The 20,901-nt window shown below is 44.9% G+C and overlaps 1 protein-coding gene across 1 annotated transcript in view; it reads right to left on the bottom strand.

The window, feature by feature from the left end:
- Window positions 1-570: 570 nt before the first annotated feature.
- The window catches only part of LOC142560755 (uncharacterized), a 56,777-nt gene continuing 36,446 nt past the window's right edge, over window positions 571-20,901 (bottom strand). Inside the window, exons 2-5 of the mRNA XM_075673080.1 lie at window positions 16,104-16,240; window positions 8,578-8,642; window positions 8,345-8,466; window positions 571-5,625 (exon numbers count right to left, since the gene is read on the bottom strand). Of these exons, the coding sequence (XP_075529195.1) occupies window positions 5,446-5,625; window positions 8,345-8,466; window positions 8,578-8,642; window positions 16,104-16,183 (447 nt within the window). The 5' untranslated portion in view covers window positions 16,184-16,240 and the 3' untranslated portion in view covers window positions 571-5,445. The remainder of the gene's footprint in view (window positions 5,626-8,344; window positions 8,467-8,577; window positions 8,643-16,103; window positions 16,241-20,901) is intronic.

Here is a 20,901-nt window from a genome sequence, read left to right as displayed (position 1 = left end):
CACATATGTTGTAAGTACAGAAGGAGATCCCATGGCAAGGCTGTCAGGGGCACCTCCTGTTAAAAGAATGTACGAAAAAAAAAAACAATGACACTGAGGACGCCGCAAACCACAATCGTGCTTTCTCAGACGACAGTGGTAACAAAACGATGAGGTACTAGAGCGTATCTTCAAGCTCTTTCGTTGTGCTTTGGCGGACATGGAGGGCAAAGCGTGGACCTTGCTGCTTTACACTAAATAAGCGAGTGCAGGGCTGTCTACATTATGGTTGCGTCCACTGTGCCTATGTAAAGCCAACCGCGAATTTCTTCGGAGCGTGGACTTCTATAAAGAAAGGGGGAATTTCGTCTCAGCCAGTGCATCTCGGAAGCGAAGCGTTGAGTGCTTTTCCGCACGACTACCGCATTCTTAACATATACATTTCCGGCTGTGTGGAGAAGTGGTGACGAAATTAAACTTTTTGAGAACTTCCGTGCTACGAAAACGGTTTGTGGATGGCGGTACAATCATGTACGTGCTTTTGCTTTCAAGCGATAAGTTTCACTTCTGCGAAGTTTCAGAAGACAAAACTTGTCATCGGGGACGTTTTATTATTTGTCAACGGTTTATACACATCTACACACTACTGAAACAGACGAACAGAAAATACATACACATATAGAAAAGCATCATACCTCGCTGCCACACCTGTCAATGGGCCCCTCGATTGTTGGAATGTTACGAAAGTTATAAGCGGTTAAATGCTACGTTAACTTGGCACATGATTTTAACGTTGTACCTACACAATAAAATGTCGTGTTTTATACTCTACGAAGAAGGAACTATGTACACTTCGCGTGACATATACGCAAAGATAGACACATAAGAAGGAGCGCTCTCATAAATAAGATCAAGCTCAAGAATTAAAACAGTCAGGTACCATTCAAAACCATCCTTAATAGCATAACACTGCAGGAGGCCAAAATGAGTCAGAAGAGAAACACAGAGAACAATATAAACGCGACACTGCCCCAAAACACCACCACGCTTAAATTTCACATATAAACAACATTAGCAGCATTTGTCATGCGAAAACCCGAACGTACATTTTGATGTATCACAGCAACAGTTAAGAGCTGCGTCTTCTTTAATACAGGGGTTGAAATAATAAAATGCATGGAGTACGCCGCTTACATAATGTTCTTTCAATGAAGTCACGTCAAAAGGAAATAAACTGCTTTTTTTTTCATAAGTGAAGAGCTGTATTACTTGCACGGATAAAAAAGTACATGACCGCTAAGCAGCCTCGTAAATGGGTTATAAGAGTTTTCTATTGAAGGATTCTTATCTGGCTAATTGGCTAAAATATTGTTGCAAATGCTATACGAAGTAAACATATGACTTAACGGATTGCTACTGTATAGCCCTATTCGCATCGACTTTATGCAACCACGTTAGTATGAATGAGATATAGAAAAGATACACAAAGCTAGGCTATACCTTTGGACAAGTGCACCATGCGATACAGTGAAATCCCATTTTATCGAACATACCTTCCCATTTCAGTGAACAATTACAAAATCCGCGTGCTGATAGCAGCTTCATGTGTTCGTTTCCTTTCACTTGAATGAACTTTCACTTGAGCGAGCAGCTGCTTCAAGTCTTTTGAAGTTTGTTCAAGTAAAGCTAAACCACAGTCCTTTATTAAATGTACTAAATAACTCTGATTAAACTGTAATAGAGCTGATGGCAAATTAAAACAATCGCTAGCAAAAAAAGAAAAGGCATAAATACGATGTTTCGGTGTCCATACGGGTCCTCCACTCTTAAAGGCGAACTGCAACGAAGTTTCACTTTGCTAAATCAGTAATGAGAAAGTACGTAGGGCATATACTACTGAAGCAATCTTGGCAATGCTGCAGGGCCGGTAATTGTCTAATTTATCTCATTATCATCCTTTAAATAGCACCTAAGCAGACGAAGCGTGCAGCCTTTGTGTTAGCGGATATGACGGAAGTACAAGTGCACCCGCCTCCGAGATTTCCCAGCGTGCAGCGGGCAGCTGTGGGCTTTACCGTGACCGGCGCTTAATCCCGGAGGTCATGTAAAGGTGTCGCTTTAATACCACCATCAGGTGGCGTTAAGTCGCGCGTTCTGAGTCTTGTGCCATTACCAGAGTTTCGGTGTTAAGAAACTTCAACTTTTGGGAGACCTTCGTGACGCATCCACTCGTGCTTCAAACGTAAGATTTTGCACGGAGGCTGCTCTATATTTACACTATCTCAAACTAGACTGATTTACGCGGTCCAAAATTTTGTTGCAGTGGGCCATTCAGGGACCCGTGTGAGTCCCGAAACGCAATTTTCCATTTATCTTTCATTTTTTGATGACTGCTTGTTTTAATATGTCTTATACTTTCCTTGCCGGAGGGGCTTCCATCGAACATGTGAACATGTAATGAATGTTAGAAGGAAGCCTGTGGTCTCTGCGAGCGTGGAAGCAACGCAACTTCGGCGCAAATCCAATGAGCTATAGCTTAGCATCTCATTCATTACTCATTTCCATGGGCAGTGCATTATATGCCGACTTGCAAAATAGCAGAACGAAGAAATAAATGGGTCGAAAGGGTATCTCTAATCCTAAGGTTATTTTCACGGTAAGAAAAATCATGCGCCAGGGACGCGTGAGGCATAGTCGTGACATGTCCGTATTACCGTTGCCACGTTACTGTAGATACAGCGCGAAGCCACAACGCCATTGGCGACAGCTGGTGAAGCTTCGGTCGAAATTGGTTAATTCAAGTAAACAAAATTTGAATAATAGTGTGCAAACGGAGACGTATAGGTTATGACCGCGACGCAATCTTTATTCAGCTACTTTCGTTTAACTTCAGGTATGCTGCGCGACACTGTGAAGTTATAGTCGTTTTCGCTGGATACAAACTCAATGTGTTGTCACTGCAGCTTCCTGAAAGACTCAACGTAAAGGTCCTTTGGGAAAAGTCTTGAAACAAATTTAGGAAACATTTCGTTGGCCTTGGTTTCTTTGTCTTCGATAACATAAGTTTTTTTTCTTGTTTGTTTTTCTCGACTTGCCGCAGCTTATGCGGGTGGCGCTTTACGAGTTTGCGTGCTACCCAGAATTTTTCTATCAATACACAACACGTAATGAAACCAAAGGTCACAAGAAACTAGTTCAAAATACGCTTACAATCATACTTTCATTGCACACAACTGCTGACGACTTTCTCTCAGGACGCTACTTGCTTTTTAGTATCTGCTATTTTCCTGAAGTAAACACACTTGTTCAAGCTATAGAAAACCTCAGTGCTTACACTGCATACAAAACTAGCGACATAGTTCTGCTGGAGAGAAAGCATTTTGGTTAAAAAATTTAAGCAGTGGCCAGAAAATCTTAAAAACCTCACGGAGCTGTAAACAGAAACAAAAGAACTTCTGATTTTTTTCGGCGTGTGTGTATCTGTGTGCGTGTCTGTATGTGTGGAGCTTGAGACCAAATAAGCAACACGAAAATGCAAGCACTTGGAACTTTTCAACCTATATATCACTGAAACTTCATTTCGGTGCAGCTGTTGGCAAGTGGCTTGATATAGCACACGTCGGTGGCGTATAGCAACTGAAGCTATTTCATCAATGAGCTGTTCTATCATCGGTATAGGAGACGTGGCGCTTGCTGAAGTGCCGGCGCGTAGTATCGCCTGGTGAAGTGAACAAAACCGGTAACCAGTCACTAAGCCAGTTTTTTTTTCTAATTTACTTAAAGTATTCAAGCTTACATCGAAGCAAGATCTCCAGTACAGCCTTTGATGTACAGCCGCTTTTACATCATTACCTGCGCATAGCAAGTGATGACTAACAGGCGCGCACCTTAGTCCGCGATAAAAACACAATTTTCCTTGCTTTTATCGGTTGCCGATTTCATGACTGGCCGTTTGTTAGTTCTAAGGCCCCACCTGATAGCACGAAGAAACACAATGCATACAAGTATCACGCAAAACTTGTCACGTACCGAGCACAATCTGCAAGACAGATATGGCACACACAATATAGGAGTATAGTAAGAAATATCGTGAAAAGTGCATTTCTGAATATCCCTGAGTGTCTACCTCGTTAGTGTTAATAAATGCATGCTCAAACAACCTTGTTCACAGTTATAGCGTTCAGTGTCCGCATTAATGACGCGGTTGAAAGCGGGTTCCTAAGAACAGGCGTCGGCCAATCGTGCTAGAGGGCATAATAGTGTAGGCCGCCGTTCAACGATAAACAACTATGACAAACGAAAGGCTTTATAAATTCGGCCTGCCCCTTATATGCGTGACATATTACGCTTTGAAGCATGGCTTAATCCTTTTCTGTCGCACAGTACGTGTGGCAGAACGGCCAGTACTATCACAATGCTCAAACTTCAAGCATGTTAGCTATAGACCAATATACCTTATTTTGTACATAGCTCTGTATATGCAGTCATGAGATTTTTCTTCATCCAATACTTTTTAGCAGTTGAAAACTACATCGGTAATAAAATTACGTCCCGAAATTCAGACAACATATTTCTTTCCGTTCTTGTGATGTTCATGGTCTTGCAGCGCAGTTATACGATTGTATTAGAGCAGTTTGTTTATACACAAACTTGATAGTCTTCAAAATATTTGCAACGCATTGCTAATTCGCGCATAGTGATAGGTTTAGAATATGTAACCTGAGAAGTCACCATAGAGCGAATGTTCTAAGGTTCGTGGGTCAAGGACACAGAATGATTAAAACACGACAATGGCACACAGCACGTCAGCTGGACCATTGCTACTTAGCCCTACAAAGACACAGAAATACACCAAAGCGCATTTTCTCTCTCTCGCTCTCTTTCTTTCCAGCGCAAAATTTCCTTGCAGAAAAGGGCCCTTTCGTCCAGCTTGTTTAACAAGTTAATCTCAAATTGTCGATGTAAAATAACATGGTTTCGTGTGCAGACGGTCGTATACTAATACAGAAGGCGGCCAGGCGCACTGAAACAGCAATAAAAATTGGAAAGAAGCCTACAGAAATAACTTATTAGCGCTACCCAGAAGTGCAAAACACAGCGGTACAGAAACGTGCACTCGAGTGGACTCCACATACATGCAGTAAGTAGTAGTTTCGCCGTGCGCCAGTGTTACGGCATGCAGTTGGCCAACGTTCGCTGTTAGAATATTTTTCATTCGTACAGTGAGCGCTGAACCACCAACAACAAAGATTCGAATATGTAAAATATCCTGGCGTAATAACCCTGTGTCCAAACTTACTTCCAGACATGCATCGAAACCATTACGATGGTAAACAACACCAAGGAGGGGATCGATGACGTCCCGATGGTCGAGTATGACAACTACATCCACATGCGGGCTATCGGTGGACGTCAGCCCTGTATACGGAGAAGGCGCCGCAGAGGGTATTGGGCTAGCCTTGCACGTCACTTGAGGCCTTTCTTCTTTGGCGGGAGCTCTTCGATGTCTTTGATGCCGAGGACACAAACTCTGGTCTCCCAGAGGGCGTCCGCCAGCTTTTTCCGGAAACGTTTGTCGTCGAGACCAGAGGCACGGCGCTTCCGACACGGTTTCTGACGCAGCTTGTCTAGGCAAGCGAAAAAGGCCTGCAGTCGAAAAAAGAAGAGCGCGGACATGAACATTAAGTGTGTCAGACAGCACGTCAATCATACGTTCACAAGTGGTACAGTCACGTGGTGGTGACGGTACGTAAGCGGGCGAGGGAAGCGACGATCAAAAAGCAAGCTGTTTATTAGGAAAACTTGCGACAGCGAAGCGCGGTAACAATTTGGCGGCGACGCTAGTAATGATCACGGGAAAAAGTTGTCCAATCGAAAACTACTTACTACATGTGCCTTCACTTTAAAGGTGTCGTTGCATATTGCAACTGATTTGGTGACGCTTCTAGATAATACCAAAGGCTCTTCGGTCAATGATACGTAGATCGTACCTGCTGTAAGTGGAATTAGGTTACAACCTTTCCCTCCAAATGAACCGCACGAAATACTCCTTACATGTCTTGCTTGGTTGGAAGGTAGCGCGAGTTTTACATTGCATGCTTTATTTAGTCGCCCCTTAATGAAGTTCCCTATTTACTAAGAGGCGATTCACACTGGACAACAAGTTAACCAACACTCTCCGTAACCCCGCGAGCAAGAGCGCAGCCAAAGGGGGGGGGGGAGGGGAGGTGCACACCGGACACCTGCCCCCCGCCCACCTCCTCTCCATGTATTTCTGTGTACCACGATACCTGCCATAAAACGATGTGCAACAACACCCGCCTGACTCCGCTACCCGAAAAAAATTGCCGGCTACGCCACTGCGCGCGAGAAACGTGCACGGGAATGTGTCCTCAACAAAACGGCGACAGCTTGTTGGCCAACAGTTGGGCAACACACACTGTCGGACCGAAAAATATCTGGATAACGCACTAAGAGTCTGTTCCATGCATGTCCCGAATGAAGCGGTGTTCCTCTGTAATTGTTATTATATCTCTTCTTTTCATACAAATATGTAAGCATACTTGCACCACAAATGCAGTCGTCGTACAGCTTGTCATTCTATAGATACGCTGTATGTGCAGATGTTACGTGCATGCGGCATGATTCTTCAGGCGACCGTCCTCATCAGCGCTCAGAACTTCACAACACGTACGTGCCAGAAGTAACAGGGTGGATGTAATTTAAAAAAAAAAAAGAAAACGCAATTGGCACTTTAAGGCGCGCGCCATGAAAAGTGCCCCCTGAACAAAGCACGCACGAAAAGGTGTTACAGAAGCACGTAGCGCGCCACAAGATGTGCGACAGAGACAGTATACCTATAAGACAACATCGCCCGCCAGTTTTAGCTGACGCTATCACTCATTTGCGTTGCCGAATATCTCACACCGGGCAACATCGGTGTTTCCAAGTTTTTAAACAGTGCGACATCATATTTGGCGGCACTGATGTTGACCTACACGTTGGCTCTTGGTAATTTTCCGAGGAGTCTTCCGAGGAGTCGTCAACTAAGAAGCCGTGAGGGTAACAAGGGCACTGCCGCGTCTCACCCCAATCCCGACACTCCGAGCATGCCCCTCGTTATTCGGCGCGAGCATGCAAAACAGCTTAAACGACGGCACATTCCATCATTCGCAGCTATCCGTACTCATATCTGTTGAGATCCATTTATAAAGATGACATTGGATGACCTCCCGCCATGGTGCTGTTAATTGCGTCACCACCAATAAAATTCGCAGCAGCAAGCAGCCGGCCACAGAAAAGGAGAGATCTGTGTCCCTCAAGGTGACTGTGGGCTATACACAGATGCAGTTGTTCACCTGAATAGAAGGTGAGTCGAGTCCATCAGCCCCACACAGCCATATATTCAAGCCACTACGTGGTAGAAACAATAGCTTCTTTATTACTTAAGCTAGAGACCATAATCGATGCGATCATAGATGTTAAACTCTTGACCGATTGACCAATTGCCGTCGTTCACATCTATATACCGACTTGCGCAGCGTTGTGAAGCAGCTGAAACAAGTTATCAAAGCAATATGTATCTGTGAAGATATTCATACACTTAGCATGTCACAATTCACCACCAAAGTACACTGGGCGCAGGGTCATGGTCACCACCATTGTCTAGACGAGCTCGCTCCTTCCCCGCCTGACAGCCCACCTACTTCCTTTCCCCTCGACCTCTGCTCAATTTATGTAGCCAGATATATCTCTTTTAATGAGGCATACACGCTCTAATTCCCCTGTGTGCTTGTCCCCTCCCCGTACAGTCTCGCTCAGGTGGAGGAAGGCTCTCGTCAGAGACTGCAGCGGCCCTTACAGCTTCCACAACCTGGGTCTCGGGCCCAGCACTTCAGGCTCTTTGAACTGCCAAGGGTGCTCTGCCCCAGCGTCTGCAGCTGATTCCCGCCATATAATGTGGCTGTGTCCAGAGAGGGACAAAGGTCACGCAAGAGAAAGCGCCTGTAAGTGCCGGTATACCGACACTACAGACCGCGGAGTAAGACGGACAAGAGCGCCGACTCGCCTGATAAAACGCTCCTACTATTGTCTCGGCGAGCCAGGTGCGTTATGGTGCAAATCATACATGGCGCAGAAATGTGTTATAGCGCCCAGAGCCATAAAGAAGGTATTGTTGTATTACAGAGTAGGCTGCGGCTGTGTCCACCCAGAAAAAAAAATAATCCCATTTTTGCTCTTTATCGATGAACGCGCATCCTCGCGCCATTATATTGAGTGGACGAATCACGTACGTGTACTTCCATATGCACAAGCAGACGAGAAAGCAATTTTTTTTCTTTCTGTTTCTTTCTGCAGCACTCACCTTTCTCAGAGTACACTGAGTGTTGTAGTAGTCGGCGCCAGACAGATATTCAACCAGATTGAAGGCCCGCATGAAGTTCTGGCCGCAGCGGCGTAGCGCCACCTTGTGACAAATGTCGTATACTGAAATAGGGAAAGCAAACAGTTGGGTCACCGACCATGATCTAAAGAAACAACAACATCCAAATACAATTAGTAAGGACCACACAGTGACGGAAATGAATAGAGGCTCACCAGTTTCTTCAGTACGATTCTTGTTCTCTTCGTGATACCTATGCAAGAAGTCTTGCTTCTTCACTCTGCGGAGAGGTAAACAAAAATGTAAACAGGACATGCAGACAAAGACTTATACACAATTAATCTGGGCTTCAAACGCATAAGAATCACAAGTAACGGATATCTGCTGCAAGCAATGGAAGTAGATCTAGTGGTTAACCCATCTGAGGGCAACAACGACTGGACGATTATTTCAATCTAGCAGGTACAACTTGCAAAGTGCATGGCTAAAGTTCGGTGACTGCACGGAAGCCTACCGTTGCATAGTTAAGCACAGGTCTGCTATCGCAGTGTGCTTAGAAGGGAATTTATATAGCGCTAAGGTGTGTAGATTTTAGTGCTTTCTTTAAGAGAGAAGTCGTTTTTACGGAGTGTGCTGCTGCTTTTTCGCTATAGCGCCAGCGCGGTTTAAGGATGCATGACCGGAGGGGGGGGGGGGTGAGTTTTTCATGGAAGCTCTGGCGTGAGCAGGACGATGGACTATAGGGCTCACCTCACCGCACCTCTTCGATGCAAGTTGGTGACCTTCATTGTACATCTGTTATATTGCCGTATTTGAAATCTGCCACGCCTCTGCTGCTATTGTGTGTCACCACAGAAAAGTGCCTTATTCGTAATGTCAAGGCTAAGCAAAGAGCTGGCTTCTGCTTTAGAAGAGCTGAATAAAGAAATTGAAATGGAACTAATATTGTCTAAGGATTGCTTGAACCGGGATATCCGCAACGAGCTCAGGGGCAAAGTCAAAGCTATGGAGTTTCATACAATAATTACTAGCGGAAACTGCAGCGCCGGTGTCTACAGCAGCTACAAGCAGGGCAGTTCAGCCAGCACGGGAATGACGGTTGGTACATGGATTTGCCTAAACTTCGTCCTTCTGGCTTTAGACGGCTTTGTGACTTGGCAAGCTGGTCATTTTCAACTTTCAACAAAGCACCGTGTTAGAAATAATTCAATAAACATTATTAGAATTGTCCGACGGCAGGTTTCAAACACAGGACATCTAACACAGACGCCCGATATTGAAACCATTACGCCACGGACGCATGCGTCGACAAGAGGCGTAGAACACCCTTAAGAATTTCTCGCGGGCAGCCAGTGCATTGAGACGCTTGGCGCGTTTCGATTTGGCCACCTCGACAAGCGGAACCGCTGCAATTAGTAGCGATTATGCGTGTTCGCAGAGTATTATTGCTTTATGTATTTAGAAAAGTATACATCGCTTTGAAATTTTGGCCAATTAAGGCAGATAAAGCGTAATAGAGAAAGCCAAAAGAACGTCTGAAGCCACAAGCACGAAGATCAGACTATAGTCAATGTACTAAACATCATTCCCATGGTGGATGAACGATCCCGATGAACAGTGAGCATCAGTTCGGCCATGAAACTTGGCTAATGGGCGTGGAGGGCTCCTCCTCAACATCCTCCGTGATTCAGAGCTGGAGAGTTGAGTGATGTGAGCGTAATATATATGGTGCTGAACTGGCATGGATGACGTGCAACCTACTTACAACCCCGTTCTTTCGCTTAGCACTCACTGTATGTCTTGTGCCGGGCTTGCTTGAAGCTGTGCTAACATACGTACATTCCATGTATCTTCCAAGTTCACAGGCTCTAGCGCATTTTACAAAGGTCCGTCTGCAGCAACACTACCTATATGTAGTGCTTCTTACATTACTCTTTATTCGCTCTGCTTATACCAAATTCGTAACTTTATGTTCTGACCACACGTGTATATATATATATATATATATATATATATATATATATATATACACGTGTGGTCAGGACATAAATAGAATATATATATTATTCTACCTTTTGTGTGAAATAAATAAATATATTTTTGTGATGTTAAAACATTGGCAAACGAGCAATAATCACTATGTACTTCTGGCGTCGTCGTCGTTCTGACGTAAGCCATTCGAATGTCGAATAATTTCGCTGCAAGTTGTCGAAAGCACGAAACAATCTTCCAGCGAGCACGGCGCAAGCTGCGGCTTTACCAGGCTATACTTTTCCTTTTCGTTCTCTATACACGTAGCATTTATAATTCGCTGCCTGCATATGCACAGAGTCTTCTTATAAACGCATATTAGAAACGCGTAGAAGTAAGAAAACACGCACATTCCTTTAGTTGTGCTTAGCTTTGCAGAGAAAAAGCGCAACTCCGCACAACTTATGCGCGCGAGAAGTGTCAGCACTTTTCTCATTTCATCAGAAATGCCCCTTTTCGTCCTTTCGTTTGACTCTTCTTATATGGCTGTGCTGTTAAAGAACAGCGGCCGAATTCGAGCTGGCGCAAAAGTTAAAGGAGGCGTGCGAGAGGTCCCCGTGAAAGATGCACTGTTCTGCTCGTCGACATCAAAAAGGCCGTCGACATATAGTGCTCTCTGGTTGTCTTCGAGTGTACTGTAGAGCAACATTTGCGCCATATCCCTCAAGCAGAGATCCCATCGTGAAAGCAGTTCAAATGCGTACGAAAACATTTGCGAAGTCTTCGTATACGAAATGTACGCAAACTATAACACAACCGGGACTCGTCGCACTGCAGGAAAGAAAAAAGAAGAAGAAAGTTGTTCGCTCTACTAGAAATATTCGTCGTCTACAAGACTGCCGTCCAAACAGCTTAAAACAATTCTTCAAGTTGAAAACATGTAAGCGGTTTGCGTAGACTAGACATTACGCGGTTTTCACGGTTAACATCTGCGATAAAACACCGAGCTAATGTGAGCACGGAAAATCCTGGCAAACAGGTTATCTCATATTTCCGGGCTTTCTTTTTTTCTACGAATACCGACTGTTAGAGCATCGCTTACCTCACACTATAGCTTTGTCTGCACACTGCGTGGTACAGTTATAAATACATGGAAATTATTTTTATTTTTTACACCGAGAAGTTTTCTCCGCTTAGCAGTTTTCTGTGCGTAAAATAATTTTTAGTTCATTTGCGATCGCACCTCAAGAACTGCTGACTAGTCTAACGTGAAACTTAGCGTTGATTTATGGGTTAGCAGAATTTCAGAGCAAACTTTTAAAGCTTCCTCTGAAGTTATGCCAACACCTAAATAGGGGAATAAAGAAATAGCCCCGAGGTACTCAATTATTTCCCTATATGCAAATACATGCAAAACGCAGAAATGCTCTCATTACAGAACCACCGAACCGATTGGAATTATGTTTGTTCTATTTGGTACATAATTCTGAATTCTACCGACTATATGTGAAGCAGAATTTCGATTTAAGACCAATATTTTTTTGCATGCGAATTGCCAAGATCGGCAAGTTTAAAAAATTAAACCACGATGTTTACAAATCCGAAACTCTGCACGGAAACCTGATATTGTATGCAGTTCGTAAACCCCACCTTTAGAGCATCCGAAGCCAATTCAATCTACGAGTTGACACTCCACGTGAAATTGTTACAATGTTTACGAGGTCTTTGCAAAAATTCTGCTCACGAGTGAGTAGTATATCTCAGACTGGGGTACAGCAGATAAAAGTTTCTCCTTTAACATTTTTCAATAAGAGCAGTTTGCAGAATCGTGATACTGATTGTTTCTTTTTTTTTCCTCTTCTGAGTTAGACTCGTAAACTTACTGTTTCAGTTTTATTAAATTTTGTATTTTAAACAATTTCTAAAACAAGTGAAACAAGAATTAGTGGCCTAAACAAAGAATGTGTTCGTTTTGCAACTTTTACTTTTCAAAAATCTTTCCGTTTCGGTAATCGGTTCGCAGTCTACCTTTTCGTTCATGCTACAAACCTAATCCACATCGGTGCACTGAATGCCGAGTGACATGACTTCTCCTTTGCCGTGTATTTAGATAGGGCGTCTTGAGCTAAGATAATGACTAAGTACACATCTCAATACTTTCAGCAGAAGAGACAGTGTGCAATGTCCGCTCGACCGCCCGCTTAGCGAGATTCACGATAACTGCGACTAGACTACATTTGGTGCAAGAATCTAAATGACTTGGCATCCTTTTAGGCTGTATTTGTGCAGTCAACGCCGAGCCACTCAAGCACCGTGTCACTGTGATTTAGCACTTAGCCCCCCCCCCCCCCCCTCGTTTTTGAACTCTCGAACAAGTGAACTCGCTCAGGGACCTCAGCGCGCGCGCTTCTTACATTAAATTCAAGATTTTTGCGTGCCAAAAGCACGATATGATTATAAGGCACGCCGTAGGGGGACTCCGGATTAATTTTGACCACTGGGTTTCTTTAAGGCGCGCGCTCGATATTGTTGTAATTTTACTGGTCAGGAGGAACAGTTTACAACGCGCGGTCGTTATTTCACACTCGTGAGGGTCTTTCGCAACGGAGGTATACTCGAAGGGGCACCGCCCCCGCTCACGTATGTATACCTTGACCTGGGGGTAGAGTTCATATTACCAGTATGTTGAGCGTGTCCGTACATAAACTTTGTGTGATACAGCATGTGTACAGATATCCGTTTTATTAAGTTACTGTTCGGGAACAAAGCCCCTAAATAAAGAAAATGCCAGCTGGGGCCGTATTTTCTAACGTCATTGGCTCCGACACGACTCGTAGGCCACTGCGTCGCCGTAATCGTCGAGATCGTCCACTCGGCGCGCCACGCGATAAGAATAGAAGAGCGGAAAATGAGATGGAACATTACAGAATACCGGCCCTCGATACACTTCAGCCAAGTCCACAGTAGCAGTGATAGCGCGTGCGGCTTGTCGTCGCCTTCAAGATGAGTCGATACGTAAAATATGGTCACACAGATGTCAGCCTTTTCCTGAAGCGACATTCATGTGAAATCTATTTGCGCGATCTTTCCACTGACTCCAAACTGAATCGAGGGATGCGATAATTTTGCGGTGCGCTTGCCCACGTCACAAAATGAAAGTCGTCTCATTGGGCTCGTGGGTTCACGGGATGCCAGGCGAATGACACGGCTTGTATCGAAGGCGCCCTATAGCATACAGCTTCACATAAATACTTAATAGGGAGGGAACTCCGGCGCTTGTGTCTACGGGCGAAGCAAGCAGGGCTGTTAGCATGGGGATGATGGTCAATGCATAGATTTGCCTAAACTTCGTTCTTGTGGCTCTAAAGCGGCTTCATCACTTCCCAAACTGATCATTTTCAACACTGCGCTGCATGAGCAGAACAGCACTGCGTTATAAATAATTTAATAGACGTTATTAAAATTTGTCCGATGGTAGGATTCGAAGACAGCACCTCTAGCACAGAAGGCCGATATTGAAACCATTACGCTACGGACGCATGCGCCGGGTCTGTGGCATAGAAGCCGGTATTTTGTAGCGATGCCTTTTCCGATTCTATGCCTTTTCAGGCTTTTCGCGCTTGGCCAGTGGTCAGAGCGACGGTCTGCCCACATTATCAACGGGATCAGGCGGCCGTGTGTGGTGGATGATAAGAATAGCATGGAATAAGGCATAAGGCATCGCTACAAAATAGCGGCCAGAATCTCGCGGGCAAGCCTGTGCGTTGAAACGCTTGGCGCGTTTCGATTTGGCCACCTCGGCAGGCGGAACCACTGCAATTAGCAGCGATTATGCGTGCTCATAGAGTGTTATTACCTTCTGTATTTTTAAAAGAAATATAAATTGCTTGTAAATTTAGGTCAGCAAAGGCAGATGAGTAAGCGCAGCCACAAGATCGTCTGAAGCTACAAGCGCGAAGATCAGACAGATTCATGTTCTAACCATCATTCCCATGGTGGCTGAACGATTGCAGTGCCAGAGTTCCCTGTAATTATTGCAGGAAACTCTATGTCTTGCAGGCATGGCATCTTATAAGGATAACAGGCGCGCGCCTTGATCCAGATGAGTCCAGGCCGAATATATGACCGACCGTGCACGTTGCGAGGGGCATATGCGTTCCCACGTCTCAGCACGTTGGTGCCTATAGCCAGGTCAGAAGCTACACGCATGTGCCCCAAGATGAACGGGCCAGAACGGTCAGTTCGACGGCGCAGAATCGCAGTATGTGCAACTGAAAACTGTTTTCTGAGCTCGCTATACAGGCTGTGTGCGGCACCGCTGCTGTTAGCACGCGAAGTTTTATGCTAAGAAAAAAAGCTGCGAGATCTGCTCGTCGCGCGGCAGGATAAACAACTGACGCTCAAGCATCCACAGCGCGCGTTCTGCCGCCGGCGGCACACCTTGCGTGTTTTCCCCGCTAGTGTGGACGTAGATATGCGCACAGCGAGTCGAACTTACTTTCTATAAGCCCCGATAAAAGGACTACTCAAAGTTAGTCCGTTAGAAAACGCTTGATATGGGTGTTCCGTGACATAAGCCAACGACTATACATCATTAAAAGGTAACGAAGTAGGAGATAAGAAAATAGACGAAGGACAGGCAATATGTGTACCAACACGCAGCCGGTTTTCATGATTGCTCAGGGACCTTGGTTGTTCTTCTATAGCCTTGGTGACATTTATAGCTGGCACAGCTATTATTGCGACAGCTCACCCTGCACGCTTGCACGCTTCATTTCTGAGGCAGCCTCGTATTGTCCTCCTCCACACACACGCCGCCTGTTCATGCAAGCAAAATATCCGCGTATACGAACGTGCTGTCGAGACGAAGCGATCCTGGATGGCAGCCTTCTGTATAGCCTTTATTTTTGCACCGATAATCGCCGCCGTTTTGATCATGCCCAGGAAACATTTTCGCGAAGTACATCAATTTTTTTCTTTTCTGGAAAAACCAGGCGAATTTCCGCGCTACACGGCGCGCAATGTTCTAACGTCGACGCCAAACCATGTACGCGGCGTGACGCATTAGTATGCATTGTCAAAAGCTGTACGTATTCGTTCGTGGAAACAAGTGAAGCTGGCGGAAACTGCTAGTCATGGCAATGCTTGTCGAGGGTGTGTTCCCTTCACCCCCTCTCTTTGCGATGGTGACATACTCTGCATGTGCGCTGACATCAGCATGTACCAGGGCCTAATTAAGGGTAAAGGCATATGTAGTGATGCGGATGATTCAGAAGAGCTACGTCACCACTATGAGCGATTAACATACAGCTAATGAGAGCGGGAGATGCACTGACAATATCTTTCTTCAACATATTTTTTCACGTCACATATTTCTTCAGTAGTATATGGACAAGGCTAATGAAGTCGTATATCGGATCGCCGTAAAGTATTTAGACAAAGGCTGCCCCGCTCTTTTCTTCATTTCTTGCATTTTTTCTTTCGGTTACTTCTAACGTAATTTCCGCCTTGCCAGTAAATGAATTGTACAATAATTTCTGCACGCATAACGAATAAAACTGTTGCACACCGCGCTGTTGCGAACAGTTTTAAGCTTCGATCTCTGCTTTCGCCCACGTTATATCTGAGGCATCAGTGTGAAGAAAAAAGTATACGGAGCTCAAAGCTGTCAACAACGCGCATGCGTGTCATTAAAAGTTTTTAGCTCCGTGTGTCTGGCCTCGCGTCCACACCGTGCGCGCGCCCTTGACGATGACGCGCGTTCTCTTACTTGTACTTGATCTCTCGTCGGGGTTCGGCGACGACCACCAGCACTGTGATGAGCAGGACGGTCACTGCAGGGAAGCCCATTCCCGGGCAGGGGCTGCGGCCGGATCGCCTGACTTGTATGCTGCCTTCGTCGGGCACCTGGACAGAGGCCATTAAGCGTCATTATCAGACATTATGGAGCGAGTCCGCACCGCGTAAGCCGAGTATACAAGTGCTGCGAATAAGTAATCGCATTGCATGCTCGGCGAGCACGATCCCGCGTAACATAAGCGCAAGTTAACAACACGGAAAGCGGGCGTTTCATTCACTTGTTCAAGGTACCAACCCGGCACAGTACTGCAAATATGGTAAGCCTTCGTAGTCCACAACCGTAATATAGATAGCAGCGCCACATGCATTGTAATGGATGTGTGTTGGTGTAGTTCGTATACTTTGAGAGTCTATGCGAGATAAAATGTTAAACGATTGCATAACGATCATTAAACGGGCAAGGTTATTAAAGATGACAACGAAGAACCAGAGAGGAGTGCAGCGGTGGTGAAATCGTTAACAAGAAAAAGACAAAAAAAAAAATCGCGCCTGCCACAAGCGCAGAAAGGAAGACCTGCGCCGTCATCTGCAAGAAAGAAAAAAAAAGGGGGGGGGGCGGGGAAGGAAGAAAGAAAAAGCAAGTTTTTGATGCTTTTACCGATAAATAGTGACACAAGTGCAGTCTGCGTAGCGCTACTGCATGTGCCTGACAATGTTGCATCCTACTATTGCCACATGATCGCGGCGCTGCCATGGTACAAATATGAGGTGGTACCACAAAGTATCGGGACAGGTATTAGATATGTATAAGTTAGTAATTGGCAGATGTTGCCAAGCGTGTTGTTTTCGTCTTTCCACCGCTTCCAGTTTCTGTTTTTAGAATCAGTGGTATGCAGTGACAAATCGTTAAAAAATAATTAAATTATGGGGTTTTACGTGCCAAAACCACTTTCTGATTATGAGGCACGCCGTAGTGGAGGACTCCGGAAATTTCGACCACCTCAGGTTCTTTAACGTGCACCTAAATCTAAGTACACGGGCGTTTTCGCATTTCGCCCCCATTGAAATGCGGCCGCCGTGGCCAGGATTCCATCCCGCGACCTTGTGCTCAGCAGCCTAACACCATAGCCACTAAGCAACCGCGGCGGGTTGACAAATAGTCGAGCTCAGAGTTAACTTAAAAGGGAGCTTTAGCTCAGGAGCTCCTCTTTATAAATACATGGGAACGGAGAAATCGTTTTCTATAGCACCGAATTTGATGGAAGTTGTTGAGATGAAAACAAAAAGTTAAAATCTCGTGACTGTAGCAAGTGATTTATTTAAACTGTCATTTGATAGTTAGTCTTGTCACTTGTCTTGTTAATTATGTAACTGCACTTACGGCATGTTTTCTTGTATAGTTAATCAAATTGTATATATTTACATCGTATCTTAAAGAAGTAGTCTGCTTGGTCACTAAATCTATATCCTGTATACATCTTGTTAGTCTATTTTATTTAAAGCGTTTCTTTAAACATGAACTAAACTTTGTATTACCTACATCTTCGTTTTCAAAGCTATATAGCCTGCTTGTTTGATTTATTCTGCATCATGTATTTGTATTTCGTCTGTATTTTTGCCCATCCTGAAATAATCCTTATCAGGACTGGAAGTATGTCTAAATAAAGTATTTTTCTTTTACAAAAAGAGTTGAATATTGTATAGTTGAGAAAAAAAAACGCAAGTATCAAGTTTATCACTCTATAACTCCGCATTAACAAACGCATCACTATTCTGTAAACCGCACCTAATGATACATCTAAAGCGGACAAAATTGTACTATACACAGGTATGAACTATACTAATAATCTGTCGCTAGTACTCTTGCAAAAAATCTCATAAACAACGTAACATGCTTACGTAACCTGTAAATTTATATATGAAATTATTCAGCCTTAGATGCTCTAACAGACGCAGTTTCGGAACTTCAATGCCTCTTTTTGGCGCACAGTTAGGGATTTGTAAATTTCCTCCTCCTCTTTTTTTTTTTAAGCTTAGATATTTCCGGGATTTTTTGTGATTCCAGGCCCTAGTTCAAAACTTCCCTTTCTAGAGTCACTAGAATTCCACCTTTTCCTCTCAAGTGCAACAAATTTCAATCAAATTGGTCCCGTGGTTGTCTCAAAAAGATTTCTGTGTTTTACATGTATTTGAATTAGGAAATCGGAGTCGGCCGCGAGCAAGATTTTCCTCCTATGTCTCGGACAGCACACTTGTCTTGGTCTCTACTGCATGTCCGTTCGCATTTCCTGGGACCCCTCGTCGGCTAATGCGTATTCCACTGGGTAGATACCGTTACATTCTAACAAAACTTCCAATAAGTTTTTAGCGTTTCTACAAGCTACGCACGATTCGCCTATTTCGGAGAGGTTTCTGCCTAAATCTAGCTTGAAACTACTGGCTGCAGCCCTTTCTATTAAGATATCACATTTCCCTTCCGATTTCAAGGAGATTTTTCTTTTTTTAAAATAAAGAAGAGGTGTAGTCATCCAACTGGCTTCCTTTCAACTATGCTTATCCAACGAACTGCTTCCGCACTTTTTACTTTATGTTTAAACCGCATGTTGTCTGTCTGCCATGTTTCCATATTAGGCTTGTACCGTTTACATGTCTGGGTTTCGCTTTTTCTTAATTTTCTTGTTTATTTTGTATCCTGTGTAATACTTAGCCACGCATATATTTTTGTTCGTATTCCTCAGTCGTTCTCCGAAACGAAATTCGCAAAAGCACTTCCCATACATATAACAGCGCCCAGCCCGTGTCTCCCGTTGCAGCACTGTTTCCATATCGTTTAACCATGCGCGCCTTACGCCGCTCCTCAAACAGCCCTTTAATTATAAGCTGTAGTCCAGACTACAGTTCAGATTCTAAGCACAGAGCGGAGTTTGAAAAGCATTACATGGCTTCCTACGCCTAGTTTTTAAAATTATTATTAACTTAATACTCGTGCTTGTACTCCATAGAGCTCTAACAACATGTTGGTTTCGTCTAGTCTGAGTTTGCCGAAACTCGTATTTGCACTGCAAGAGCAAAAATACAAAAGGCACACAGAAACTCAAATGTATAGCGTACACACAGAGTTGCACGTGCTCGTGTTTGTGCGGGCCTCTCCATCGTTCTGTTCTGTTAACACGAGTCTCAAGTTTCAACATCTGTTTCTCTTGTCTTTCGTTTCGATCACCTGTCGCGTCGCGTCGCATCGTAGATTAGCGGGAAAACTAAACCAGATGCGCAGAACTTCTAGGTTCTCTCGAACAAATGTATATATGTATATGTACGTTGGCTAAAAGTGCAGCCATAGTGAGTAGAAAGTAGCAATTTTCTCGAAGGCAAGAGCGCTAGCTTATAAATATTTCCATCTAGTCAGGCAGTTGCTTTTCTGATCGCCAGTTTGTCGCATAATTTTCCATTTATTTTCCGCAACACCAATTCATAACAACGCTGGTGCTCTTTGTTATGTGACACAAAGCAAGGCTTCAACCGAAACACATGTACAACGACAACGGAGACACGCGAGTCCAACGGAGTGTTCTCGCAGTTAACATCACCAAGCTGACGCAATATCGTGTAGGGCCCGGTGCAGCGTGGTAGCAGCTTTTCAGACAAGCCAATGCGGCGACATAGTGTCCATAGGAGGACAACAGAGCCAGGAGGAAATCGAATGTACCGATGTCGGCTGTCGTACCTGATCTTCTGCGCGGCCTGAGACTCAGTGAGCCGGGAGCCGGCAGTCTGGCGCGCCGTGTGAGCCCGGGCGAAGACGGCGCATTCAGCGGGAGTGTTCGTCGAGGAAGGATGCAGTGTGTCAAAGGGTAAAGTAGGGTGGCGGAAGTAAAAGGGCGAAAAGCCAGCGGTCTTGTGACGGGACGAGTTGTAGGCGAAGGCCACGAAGGGTAACGTGTTGTCCCAATCACGGTCGTCGTCAGAAATGTACATAGTCAGCATTTTTGTCATCGTGCGATTGATCCGCTCCCGAGTCCGTTTGCGGGTGGTAGGCGGTGGAAAGTTTGTGCTCGGCAGAACAGGAACGAAGTAGGTCTTCAACAACTCGGGACAAGAAGGGGCGGCCGCGATCAGTGAGGAGCTACCGGGGTGCGCCGTGATGGATGTTGATGTCATGTAAAAGAAAATCCGCCACTTCAGTTGGACATGCTCGTAGGCAAAGCTCGCGTGATCGCGTACTGGGTCGCGGAGTCAGTCGGGATAACAACCCACTTATTGCCAGATTTCGACGTCGGAAAAGGGCCGAGAAGATCGAGACCGACGCGATAGAATGGTTCCGAAGGCACATCGATGGGGTGAAGGCGTCCAGGGAGCAGCACAGTTGTTGTCTTTTTTTTTTTTTCGGCGCTGCCATAGCGCACCATAGCACAGGCTGAAACATAGCGGCGCATGGAGTGGTATAGGCCTGGCCAGTAGAAGCGGCGCCGTACGCAGTCGTATACATGTATATATAAGTACGATAAACGCTGTGGTGGCCTACAGTAGATGCGTCACGCATCTACTAAAGAACTGATTGATGTCCGGAGATGGCGTGGTACAACTAGTAAAAATTCTGGTCCTTCAGGGTGTACGTTGCTATGGTAGAGAATGTCGCAGAGTACGAACCTGCGCAGGGTGGGGTCCGAATGTCCAGAATTGAGACGATCGATGAGAACACGTAAGCAGTCACCACGTCGCAGTTCAATGTGAATGCCACGCAGATCAGAAATTGTCAGGACGCAAGCGTC

Source organism: Dermacentor variabilis, chromosome 1 (assembly GCF_050947875.1).
Source record: "Dermacentor variabilis isolate Ectoservices chromosome 1, ASM5094787v1, whole genome shotgun sequence".
NCBI lineage: Eukaryota > Metazoa > Arthropoda > Arachnida > Ixodida > Ixodidae > Dermacentor > Dermacentor variabilis.
Note: the sequence above shows the minus strand (reverse complement) of the source record. Positions and strands in the feature narration are given on the sequence as shown.